This window comes from Dasypus novemcinctus, chromosome 9 (genome assembly GCF_030445035.2).
Source record: "Dasypus novemcinctus isolate mDasNov1 chromosome 9, mDasNov1.1.hap2, whole genome shotgun sequence".
Lineage (NCBI taxonomy): Eukaryota > Metazoa > Chordata > Mammalia > Cingulata > Dasypodidae > Dasypus > Dasypus novemcinctus.
In genome coordinates, this window is record NC_080681.1 from 66,367,264 (window position 1) to 66,380,185 (window position 12,922).

The window sequence follows — 12,922 nt, forward strand, 5'->3', positions numbered from 1 at the left end:
TAAGCGCCATTCTCAAGCCAGCGCAGCCTTCTCCTTATTCCCCAGCCTAATGCAACATTTACTTTTTAAGCCTTCATGTCTTTGCTATAGCTGTTGCAGCAGTACCTTTGCCCGATTTTTCACCACCCAAGATCATTCTTTCATAAAATTGAGTTTGATGCCACTTCTTCCAGAGAGCCTTTCTTGATATCCCCAGTCAAAATATACCTTCTTTCACACTCTCAAAGAGAATACTTGATACTTTATATAATTCTCATTTTCTCAGCCTTGCAGTGGCTGGTTGTTTATCCACCTCATCCCCCCATAGCTTAGTAGGCTCTTTGAAGGAAGCCCTCTGCCCAGTTCCTGCCTATTACCCCAGTAAACGTTAGTAGGTACTCAATACATGTCTGTTGGAGGGTTTTTGTATGAATAAGGAAGACCCATTCTGTGTGAGTCCAAAAGGAAAGCAGGGACCCAAGAGGAGAAATTCCAAGGATGGAAGACTGCAGCCCACTAGAAGAAGGTTTTCTAACAGCGGTTTTGTAGTATAACAGGATGCTCCAAATAGCATCATTAAATGGATCCAACCACAGGCAGAAAGTATTCCCCAGCCAGTCAGGAGGTTAGAGTCCAACACTAGGGAGAATCCTTGCCTCTCAAAGATCATAAAATTAATTAAAAACAAAAAGAAAACACCAACCTAAGTGCTCAGGAATTCCCAAGGATGAAAATCTAATGGTTCTGGTTCAGTGACCACTGATGTACTGACCTGGCCACACAACCCACAGAGGAAGAAGAGGGGGAGACACATATCCTGTTGTTCATCGGCTTGCTCTAGCCACCTTCTAAGAAAAGAAGCATGTGGGGGCAGGGGAGTGGAGGCGAGGGTCTTGGGACAGTGTATACCACATAGAGCAAATGACCACCCTCCCAGAAACAGTCCGGGTGTTTAGGAAGATGGAAGGAATTTTTTGAGGGGGAAGGAGAGTTCACAACAGTTGCATGTTACTCAAAACCTAGTTCCTGATGCTTAATGTGGAAACACTGGCCTCCAGGATAGCTTACCATGATTCAAATATCTTTGCTGCATACAATTAGATTTTTACCTGTGTCAATAAAACTCTGAAATGATTGCAAAGATAACTCTATTTAAAAACCATTAAGAAGAGAGACTTGAGAAAAGACTTGTTACAGTGTCATGATACACATATCAGAAAGTAGCTTCAGGTCTTTGAAAGAAGGGAATTAAGAGAAATGGCCCCATACCTCCATGCATTGCATCTATACGGATCTTTAGTCGGTTTGGGCCAGAAAGCAGTTCTTTCAGTGCATTGAAATCAAAGATGTTTCTCAGCATTGTTGCATAAGCTTCCACCGAATCTACAATTTCCACTGTGAGAAAAAGCAAAGTTAAAAGACAGAAGGACTGAACACATGTAGAAATATTATACTCTGAAATGATTATGTTGTTGTAAACCAGCAATAGCCATTTTATAAGGACAATTACTGAGCAGCTCCAATAGGCCAGAGCTGTTACATGATATCTTCTTTGATACTAACAACTGCCCTGAGAGGTAAATGCTACTAGTCCTCTTTCATAGTTGAGAAAACTCAAACTCTGAGAAGTTATGTCACTTACAACATAGCTGGGGGTGGAGGTGGGGGCTATTTTTGACTAAAGTTTGTCTGACTTATAATCTCTGCTATGAAGTAATATTACTTCCTTATCCATCTTGACAAGAAGTGTATTTTGGGGTCATAGATAACAAAAAACATAATGTCTATTTTCTGTCCCATTCCTTTTCCCAGCTCTATTGCCATTAAACTTAATGGCAAAAAGCTGACATAATAAATTTAATGAACCAGGCTTTACATGTACTGCTAAAGGAATAAAACAAATACAGGAAATTATTGTTGTTGTAGTTATTGTTGGATTTTTAGGGGTCTGAATATTTGTAAAACATGAAAATTAAGAAGATCCCCACTAATGTTTTTCGAATGTCAAGAACGTCTTTGAGATGTACCAAAGTGCCACTAAATTCTTTGTCATGATGCAACTGCCAGCTCTCAATGGGTATGTTCAAATAAAACATCAAAACACACATTCCACAGAGTTACAGTCCAGAGGAAAGAATGCATGTTAGGGCAAAGTCAAAACACAAAGCACATGAAGATGAGATGGCCAAACATCTCATCTTGATTTTATTAATCTGAATAATTGTATAAACATTTATTTCTTCCATTATTGTAACACATGAATTCAACAACAACAAAAAAGTAAACCACAGCTGCCTATGTGGCATTTCACTTTGGCCAGAAAAAAATGGCCTAGTCTAATTTTACTCAATATTAGGACAGAAAAAAGAAAATACCAAAGCCTAGGCTTCAGAATCATTCATACCTCAGTCTGAATCCAGATTTTATCATTTACTGACTGATCCTGTCATGTAATCTCTCTGAGCCTTTGTTTCCTTATCTGTAAAATGTGGATACTCACTGGGCTATTCTGAGAATAAAATGGGATAATGCATGTAAAGGGTTTGGCACAGGATGAGAGTTCAATAAATGTTAGCTATGAATGTAACCTTCGAGTCCTTCTAAACAAGCCATTTGCTTCACAGGCCTGGAAACTGAGGCCCAGAGAATTGGAAAGATTTACCCAGCATCACACAGCGGATCACTGGCAGGATCCAGCAAGCCCAGTCTTTAGCTTCCCAGTCCCAATTCCAGACCTGCTAATTAATATATGCAAAGCTTAGGGACAACAATCTTTCCAGAGCTGCAGACCTACTTAATTAGTACCTTGAAAGGCAAATTGCTTCAAGTTAGAAATAGCAGTGGGCAAGAGGGGAAAAGAAAGTAAACATGCCTGTGAAGGGTTTGAACTTGTTTTCCAGGTCAAACTGCTGTTTTCCCAGAACTCCAAGGTCTACTTTCAGGTCAGGGCAAATTGCATATTCTCCAATTGTCTTGCTGATTTGGAAAATTTTATCAGTTATCGCTTCTGGAGCTGGACCTGGAAATGAACAGCAAACAGTGGGTCATTTTCTGCTGCTGACAAGAAAATCAAAGAATGCAAAGCTCGTCCATTCCTTTTCACTGGCCCATCTGCCATGCCATTATTCAGGCAGTGAAGGAAGAGGGTTTTTTTTAAAAAAATGCCATGTTTAATGATTATGTGCATGGCTCCTCACATGCAGGTGCAACAGAAGCATCTCACCTTCACCCAAAGCAAATGAAAAATCCACTTGCAAAGGGTCAGAACCAGAACCCTAGCCTCCCAGGGCCTCAGGTATCAGTTTACCCGACTGAACGTAAAACTGTCTTCAAAATGGCAAGCAGACTCACCTCCATTAGAAATATTGAACTTGATTCCAAAATCTCCATTGGGCCCTCCTGGGTTGTGGCTGGCTGTCAGAATGATCCCACCAATGGCTTTGATCTTTCTAATGATGCAGGAAACAGCAGGAGTGGAGAGGATTCCATTCTGCCCAATAACCAGGCGGCCAATCTAGGAGAAGGAATCCAGAATACACTTCCACATCAATAAACACAAAGAGCCACCAGCACAGCAGGCAGATGGACAAAGAAAAATTCTACTGGGTCAGAAAGGATTTTCTTTTACGATCATCTGTAGCTTAGATAGTCTCCACCATATTATTGAAGTAGAATCAAATTCGTGGACAAAGCCATTCCTTCAGACAGTTTTTTGAAGCTTTATAGGGCCCTGGAAAGATAACTTATGATATTCAAATCAGAGCTTCTCCAGACCAGGTTCATAATCTTGATACATTGGAAAATTGTGTGCAAATCCACATTTTTATCCAACCATCATACTTTCAACCTACTTTGAGAGGGCGCATATAGGTTAGCTGGTTCAAGGAATTCCACCCAAATGGAAAGGTTTTATAAAATAAAAATTTTTTTAAACAAAAAAAGCAAAATTTATATGAAGGATACTGTAAAATATACATCATAAATTTGTCTTTCTAATCTTAGATTTTCATATAGTAGGTTTCTTTAAAGCAGAACATACCTGCCCATATTAGGGTATACCTGGATTACCTCCTGGGCCTAAATGATGTTGGAAGTTATCGCTGAGGAAACCAGCTAAAACCTAATGAAAGTGTCACAGGTGGTACTTATAATTTATATCTGCTTGAACATAACTCATGTTGGAAAAGAAGGAAGAAATTTTGTCAGGTCCTCTGACATACTCGAAGATGTGACTATAAGAGGATTTATGAAATGAGGTTGTGCCCTCCCTCCCTTCGCCGTCTGAAAGAAGAAAGGGACAGGACTCTTCAAATTTTTCATTTGTTATTTTCTTTCACCACTCAAGATAAATATGGTTGAAGAAGTAAGTTAATGGTGGAAGATGGGTTTTTAATGTTGAAAAGGCCAATGAGATACCTAGATTCTCTGGGAAAGTTTTTCTGGGACTATTACCTTTGACCTCCTCCTATAGGTCACTGAAAACATGACTGCCTTATAATTTAAACTCTCACTACCAACCACCTGCCAGGAAGCAGTTGGTTCACTTCAGTCACCTGCTGGCTCTTATATATCTAACTGCGAATAACAGTTGTTGTCATTGTACTAATGTATTTTGTTCTGTCCTGTTTCTCCTGTGAAATGGGAATGGTCAGGGGAGGTGCTGTAGTTAACTTCTTATACAGACTCCAGGAACCTATAGATGATATGAAATCTATACTAATGATTATTAACTGAGCTGTAGAGTGCTTTCTACACCCCAGAGCACTTTTGATCCATTCTTGCATTTGCACCTTCCAAGTTCCATCGTCAGGACGAGGAAGCTGATGTCCAGAGTTGCCATGATCCTTCTCAATTATTCACTCTTTCATTCATCCCATAGCAATAATAACAGCATTTGTGGTAAAGTGCTATGCCAGACATTGGATGACATGATGAGGTCACACGACAAGTTAGTGTCATAGTGGGATAAGGCAGTGAACGTCCTGACTCAATGCAGTTGGAATGGTGACATCTCACCCTTCCAGGACCTTCCAGGTAGGGTTCTGATCAAAATGAAAGCCCATAGTTGGGCAGCTCCAGAATTTCTCACGAAGAGACTTGGGGGAGGCCATCTAATCAGCCAGAGTAGCTGGTAGAATTATCTGGAAATTGTATTTGCACATCATGCACACTGACTTTTATTTATTTAGATTTTCTAGATATTTAGTGTGGAAGGGGAAGCTAATAAATATTAAGCTATGCTTCCCCCAAGTCACCCCTTAATTCTACCATTCCTTCTGGTGAGATCTGAAGTCAGCAATAGTCCCAGACTGAGGGTCTTAAAACAGGGAATAAGAGAAAGAAGGAAAGTCAAGTAATAGAGGTATGGGAAATCCATGCCAGCTTCTCTCTCGAGCCCAAGAAGAGATACACTTGGCCAAAGTTCTTCCCCTCCAGAGCCTACTATTTCCTCTGAATCACCCTCAAGAATATTAATCTTCAACCTGATATTGGGGAGATTTTACTATATTGCCCTCATTCCCTTAAAGATGCCTAAACCATGTGACAGCTGTTGACTCAATCTCCCCTATTCTTCCACGGGGGAGTTCCCTTGTTCCAACCTGGCTGAATCCATCCCACCTACTAAGACCCACCCAGTTCACACCTTTTTAAACCACAGTTCTATCTCCCTTCTCCTCTCAGAAACTCTCCCTGGCTCCCAACAGCCTACCAAATGAGAGAGAACTCCCTCAGCCTGACACCCAGAACCCTTCATCAAATAGACTTTCCTCCTCTCCCACTTCTCCCACCCATGTATCTCATGTCATGCCACCCATCTGGATACCTTGCTGTTCCCCCAATATTTTATACTCAAACAAGGAAAGGAACCAACCTTTAAATTTCCCTTTTAATTGGAAGTACAGTCTGATGTTTTCTGACAGTCCATGAAAACCACGTTCCATTTTCTTTGCCCTGCCAGTCATACCCCTGGGTTCTACTCCAATTTCTCAACTTAGGTCTAACAGCTCTAGGTGCTAAATGCAATATCAATATTCTAAACGGGGCCCCACCAATGTCTTATTTTTTTCCTGTAAATGCAGACAGAGCTACACAAATGGGAACAAAAAATAAACTCCTAATGAAGGCGGATTATAGTCTATATTCCATAAATGTATCAGATAAGGATGTACTAAAGAGAGAGAAAAAAATGATCTCTACTTAGTTCACTAAGCTGAAAAATCCTCTGAGAATCTGCTCCTGGATGGAATGGGTACTGGCAAAGGTGCGGAAAGAACACTGACTTCTACCAAAAGCTGTGGCAATAATTATCTTTCCTTTATATTCCCTCCCTGGTGCCCTGTCTTCAAGTCGTGATAGTGTACAATCCACCAGGGATGTTAAAAATAGTCAGAATTTAAGATGTGTTAGAAAAAGAACTCAAACCACATGGGATTTGTTAGGTTTTATCAGATTAAAGTATTTTATCCGTCTACTAAATATTTTAAGTAAGTCAGCTGGGTAGCACAAGAGCTTTAAATGCAATAATCAGTGCCCTTGAAAAGACTTGAAAATACTGCTTGGGCTGCCACAACTCTGACAAATAGGCAGTTACCATATTTAGTCAATTATTATCACTTAAATGTATTATTTAGCAAACCTTCAGATTGTAAATCTGAGAAAGTCTATAGGCTGTACCCGAATTACACATTCTCACCACCTCTTTCACATCCTTCAGTTTCACACAAAAATGAAATGAAGCCAAATATATCACAGCAAAGGGGACAGTGTACCAGATCCATTTACCAGTCTAGATATATGCGGAGAAATAATGTTCCATTCGTTCCTTTTCAAAAGATTAAAAGCATCTTAATTCCATTCCCTTTGCAGCTCTCCTCAAAGATGAAATTTATGGCATGTCACATTTTATCTTAAAAATGTGTATGCTTCATAATAATTTCCCATTTGAGCGCTTTATCAGCAATTTTTACATGAGAGGCATTCAGATTCTGAAACTGAGTATCAAAAGAAAGCTCACCTTATAAACAATAGGCGCTATAAACACAAACTTAGTTTGGTACAGCATTTTTGTTTTTTTGTTTCTAATTTGGCTTTTGCAGTCACACTTGCTTGTAACATTATTAAAATATTTGAAAATGAATGCCCAACATATTTAGCTGCAATGTTAAACTTTATATTCTCAGAACCAGAATCTCTTCCAGAAAGGATATACTCTTTTTTTTTTAATTAATGGGTCTCGAAGGACTATGTGCACCAAATTATGGCTAAGCATTATCTAAAACACTAAAAAATATATTTTTAGTCCCACGGAGAAAAACCAGCAATGCCCTGGTGCCTGCCTTCTTGTAAATCACTGCAGCCATGCAGATCGTCAGATTATCAAGATCAATGCCTTCTGGTGCAATATTCCTTTTGATTTGGTTAATCCAGCCAACCTGTTTTCTCATGATGCAGAGCTTTAGCAGAGACTCCTTATATTATAGTTTTACAGGAGTTATTATCTCTACCCTGCTGCACAAACTCACCACACACAGGGTTTCTTTGTGTCCAAGGTCATTATAAAGAGGTTGCCCCATAACAGGTCCTCTTGGAAGGCTCACACCTAACATTTTCCAATACTCTCCTAGCATTTCTGCCCGACTACCAGAATCCATAAACAACAGCATGCCCTCGGTTTTGTTTTCCTGTTTGACAAGTGAGTGAACTTCAACAAGGAAGCCATTGAAAGAAAACAAAATCCTCCTCTCTCCACCACTCATTACAGCCCTCTTACATAGGATACCCAGCCGCTTGAAGCTAGTTAGAATGTAGATAAGACAGCTTAAGCTTGGGGTTGTGTTTTAAATGTCTAAAAAGCAACAGGTAATTTTTCAAGCCACAGGGACAGAACACAACACAGAAGAAATTGAACTTACATTCCTGTATCTGCTAATATAACCAATGTAATTTCAGGATTATATTCACAATCTACAATTTTTTTAAGTTGCAATGAAACTTAAATGGACTAGCAGAATTGAGATGTACATAAGTATATTTCTGCAAAATTAAGAGATTATTTGGAGAGCCAGACAAGTAACAATACTTATCGTATACCAACCCCATTGGCAGCAGACATCTGCACTATTGTTTCTATTGCTGATTTATTAAAATACCGCCCATCTCCACCAACCACCAGTGATGATCCCTGGCGATCTTTTAGGTCTATGGAAAAGAACAGGCTCTGAATGAAATTCTCCAGATAGCATGGCTTTGCCTCAAAATAATAGGTTTTCTTCCGTAATCCACTAGTTCCTGGTTTCTGGTCGTGGTAGGGAGCTGTAGAAAAGGTCAACAATGGGAGAGGACCTTCTTCCATTTTTCCATATTTCCCCGAAATCCAGTCATCAAAGTCACTCATCTTTCATTTCCACCACTCGGCTCAGGGAGGAAGGTCCAGAAAGCAGTCAAGGATCCCCAAGCCTGAAGCTGCAATGGTGTCGCTTGAGTAACTAAAACAGAGATTTTGCCTAGATGATCACTCTCAACAAGAAAGCATGGCTAATTCCCTGTTGTTGTCGCCCCACATGAAAAAAATTAAGGGCTACACACCTACCCACACCCACACACAAAGCAGATCTTCCAAGCGGTTTTGATGAGGGCACTACTGCCCACATAACCATGCCAAATACCTTCAATTATTTTTGCCTCATTTCGCTGTTAGGGTGGAGATAGCTCCAAAGGGTGATGTATGCAGCAGATTTCAGTTACAAACACCAGGTGTCTGCCAGACTCCACTCTCAGAGTCCAGGCAAAGACAGAGCAATTGCAGTCCTGAACAAGAACAAGACACCCTGGTGTGGCTTTCACCGCTCCTGCCACCCCTTCAACCAGAGCCTCTCTGGGCATTCATCACTGAGAAGGCCATCTGCAGCTAAAGTTGTTCTGTGCCATCTAGAACTGAAAAGGTCAATCTTAAAATGGAAGCGAGGCACTCAGTTACTTCTTGTTTCTTTACATCACCAGCATTTTCATACCCAGCGGATTTTTGCTTCCTACTTGTAATACCAGTTAGAAGAAAACATTAACCTAACAGAACAGATTTATTTAACAAAATGGTACTCAGTTCTAGAAGAATGGATATCTCCAAATATATTCTGAATGACCAACAGTCCTTTGTTCCTTATAGAAAGAAGGGTTAAGGATGCAGCAAATCATTGAAACTGTAAGTGGAACACTGAAAAAATGTATCTTTTTTCTGGTTGATGAGTTTTGATCAATCTATTATTTAGAAAAATAATATGAACATAAGATTAAATCTCGTTTTTTAAAATTTCTTCGTCTTATATAGACTGGATTTTTAAGAAAATTTTTTAGTGAAGGAGTTTAAATCTTTTGCATTTGAAGAACCTAATATGTTTAAAAATATTTTACCTCAATGAATATAATATCCATTCCATTTGATCCATGAGATTTTTTTAAAAAGATTTATTTTATTTATTTCTCTTTCCCCCTACCTCGTTGTTTTTATGCTTGCTATCTGCTCATCGTCATTTTTAGGAGGCACCAGGAATCAAACCTGGAACCTCCCATGTGGGAAGCAGGCACCCAATCATTTGAGCCATCTCTACTCCCTGCTGGTTGTGTCTCTCATTGTTTCCTTGTTGCATCATCATCTTGTTGTGTTGTCATCTTGTTGTGTCATCATCTTGTTATATCAGCCCACCACACCAGCCCCTTGAGTCAGCTTGCTGTCTTGCTCATCTTCTTTAGGAGGCACCGAAAACTGAATTCAGGACCTCCCATGTGGTAGGCAGGCATCCAAGGGCTTGAGCCATATCCACTTGTCTGACCCATGAGGTTTTATTAATAATCCACTTAAATACATACGTTTGTGTTCTTTGCCCCGTTCAACAGAAATTGTCAATTAAGATGCTCTATTGTCAAGGTCTTGATGAATTTGAACAGGATACTTTAAAAGTTAATCAGGAAAACAGATGTGGCTCAACCAGTTGGGAACCCACCTACCACATCGGAGGCTCCAGGTTCGGTCCTGGTGCCTCCTAAAGATGAGCAGACACTGCACCCACCACAATGAACAGACAGCTAAAAGAGCAGGTGCCATAAGCCAGCAGGCTCCACAGCCTGCGGGAAGCAGATGTAGCTCAGGCCATTGGGCACGCGCCTTCCATGTGGGAGGTCCCGGGTTTGGTTCCCCAGTGCCTCCTAGAGAAGGTGAGCAAACTGAGCAGACAGATGAGAGAACCATCTGGGGAACGGGGTGATAAATAAAAAATAAATAAAGCAAATAAATAAATCTTTTTTAAAAGGTCATCAAAACTAGTTACATCACATGTTTTGGGAGTGTGGCATGCACTGAGTCAAGGTTTTCATGAGAAAAGTGAATAACCACTTGAGAAACAAAACATGATCATTTTTCTACCAACTTGTCAAGCAGGGTTCCAAAGTAAAGAGGCACTGTAAGCAGACAACTGCCCTCTCTGAGGCACAGGACAAAAGGTGTCGTGAGCGAAAAACAAGCCAGGGCCAGCCCATGTGCAGGAAACACCTCAAGACATAAAACTGAAGCAATTTACAAGACAGGTCTATCAAGTTGAAAACCAAAAAGCCAGAAGGCAACTCACTTTTATACCTTAATTTTGGCTCTTACCTAGTATTTAAAGTTAAAATTCTGTAAAAATTAAATGAAAAAGTGAGCTTGCTTTATTAATAGTAGTTTACATATCCACTGTTTTTCAACTCACTACCATTGTTTTAATTCATATTTTTTATATTCTGTTCCAAGTTTTCTGTTTTGAGATACAGACTTGCAAATGAAGCCAGCAATATGTCTTAACATATTCAATAATAGATTCAGATTTATGTCATATCAACCTAATAATCTCTTCATAGGGAATGACAGAGCAACCAACCACATAAATGGTAGTTTTCCTAATGAGATTTTGAAATCCTAGGGTAGATTTAGGGGTACTTGCACATGAGGGTTCTCCCACAACTCCAACCAAAACTTCTCTGCCCACACAACATAACACATTCCAGCATTCTCTGGTGGCCTGCCATTCTCTCAGAAGCTTTATCTGAAGTTGTAACTATGTGAATAACATTTTGAGCAACTACATATGCCTGCATGATGTTTGATTGTATACAAAATTAAGCCAAAAAGACACAATCCTTGCCCTAGAAAAGCTTCTATTCTAAAAATAGGCCTGATTCATAATTTTATGGACATTATAGAGCTCAAACCCATATAAAAATATTACCAGAAGCAGCAATGTTAGATGGTCTGTGAAGTGTGGTAAAAAAAAAAAAAAGAAGAGGCATTAAAAACATTAAGCTTCCTAATACGTACAGACTAAGTGGGGTAGCTATTAAGAAACTCATTTGTTTTAGCTCTCCAGCAAAGGTTGAACTTCATCTTCAGAAACGTTACTGTCGAGCATAGCGAACCCAATTTGGCCTAATGAATTCGCCTGCATTGCCAGTACTCCTTCACAATGACACAAATTGCATTTAAACCATATGGGGAATTTAAGGATTACTCCCTTCAGACAAGGAACTTTCATGCTGGTCTTGGGTCTAATCATTTTCACAATGGCAGAGTTATAAACCCCTTTGCTCCTGGCCTCTCAAAGATTCCAGCTCCCATTCTGATAAGAAAAGAAACCTTTCAACAGAACACAGCAGGAACCACAGACTTGCCAATCCTTCACTTATTCTAGCTTTCTTTCTTCAAATCAACAGATTTTCACTGGGCAACTAACTCCTATGTCCCAGGCACCAGGTGAGGGCTGGGCTCAGGGCCTCAGTGTGTTCACCTCTTCACACAACCAGTCCTTCTTTAGCAAATGCCACAGGATTGGAAATAAGGGATGGAGCTGCTAACTGTCTCCAGGCACAAGCACTAGAAGGAAAGCTACTGATTCTGTTAAAAACATCGGGAATCACCAGACCTCTGGCTCCAGGCCCTAAACTTGTGATGGTGGCAAGTACTTGCCCCTGGTACTTGGGATGTTTGTCTCCAACGGTGGGAAGCACAAGCTGGGAAACAGTCAATTGTCTCTACAACTGACAGAAACTGAGCATGTAGAAAATGCTAGCCCGGGGCTAGGCACTGGGGGAAGATGGAAAGACCACAGGTTTAGAAGCCAGACACACCTGAGCTCAAATCTTTGAGTCAAAAATGTATGAGAGAGAATCTCTTGAGCAAATTACTTAACCAAGCTGAGCCTATAACATGGGGCTAGCTCTCAAGGTAAAAACAGATCTATAAAAACATCTAATACAATACAGTAGATCCTCAATTTCCTCATCTCTAAAGTATATGAAAGTCATTGTAAATTTTATATCAAGTCATCTTGATATAAAGATGCAAAAACACATTTTTTTTTTAACTTTCTGGTTGGGGTCAGGGACAGAAACAAAGGGAATGGGACTTTATACTTAAGAAGCTCACCATCAGAAAGGAGCTATCACAAGAGAAGGGCGATGGCGCTGTCCTGGAGGTGCATTCACAGATCTCTCACTGGTGAGGTTGGAGGAAAGGGATGAGACTGGAGAAATACTTTGGGCAAGGTATACAGAGTCTCATGAACTATGCCAAAGTATATTTTGTAGGTAGTTGGAAGCTATGGAAAATTTTAAGCCCAAAGGACATAAACTAATGTGCTTTGGAAAAGTTAACTGGCTGGGGATGGTGCATCAAATAGCTTGGAGGAGAGACTGGAAAAAGATTAACCAAGGATGGCAAAAAGAATTCCTTCCTCAGTCAGGATGGCTCCAAGCATCCTGGCCCATGTACCCTTGTCCAGTGTGGAGCCTCTGCCAGCCCCCTACACATAACCTCAATTTTGACTCCTTGGGCCGGTTTGAGCCCTGTTGTTGGGTTTTATTAAACTCCAACATTAAAGTCACACCCGAATGACCTCTCTTTCCTTTGATTCCTTCTCCA

At 40.2% G+C, this 12,922-nt stretch overlaps 1 protein-coding gene across 2 annotated transcripts in view; it reads right to left on the reverse strand.

Annotated features, from left to right (window-relative positions):
• Window positions 1-12,922, reverse strand: part of PGM1 (phosphoglucomutase 1) — a 60,862-nt gene that overhangs the window by 25,100 nt on the left and 22,840 nt on the right. Inside the window, exons 1-4 of one of the 2 annotated variants that reach the window (XM_004448929.4) lie at window positions 8,075-8,841; window positions 3,331-3,493; window positions 2,852-2,998; window positions 1,249-1,374 (exon numbers count right to left, since the gene is read on the reverse strand). In XM_004448929.4, coding sequence (XP_004448986.2) covers window positions 1,249-1,374; window positions 2,852-2,998; window positions 3,331-3,493; window positions 8,075-8,374 — 736 coding nt within the window. In that variant the 5' untranslated portion in view covers window positions 8,375-8,841. Of the gene's footprint in view, window positions 1-1,248; window positions 1,375-2,851; window positions 2,999-3,330; window positions 3,494-8,074; window positions 8,842-12,922 lie in introns of those variants that run through there. The other variant, XM_004448928.4, reaches the window with a different exon arrangement.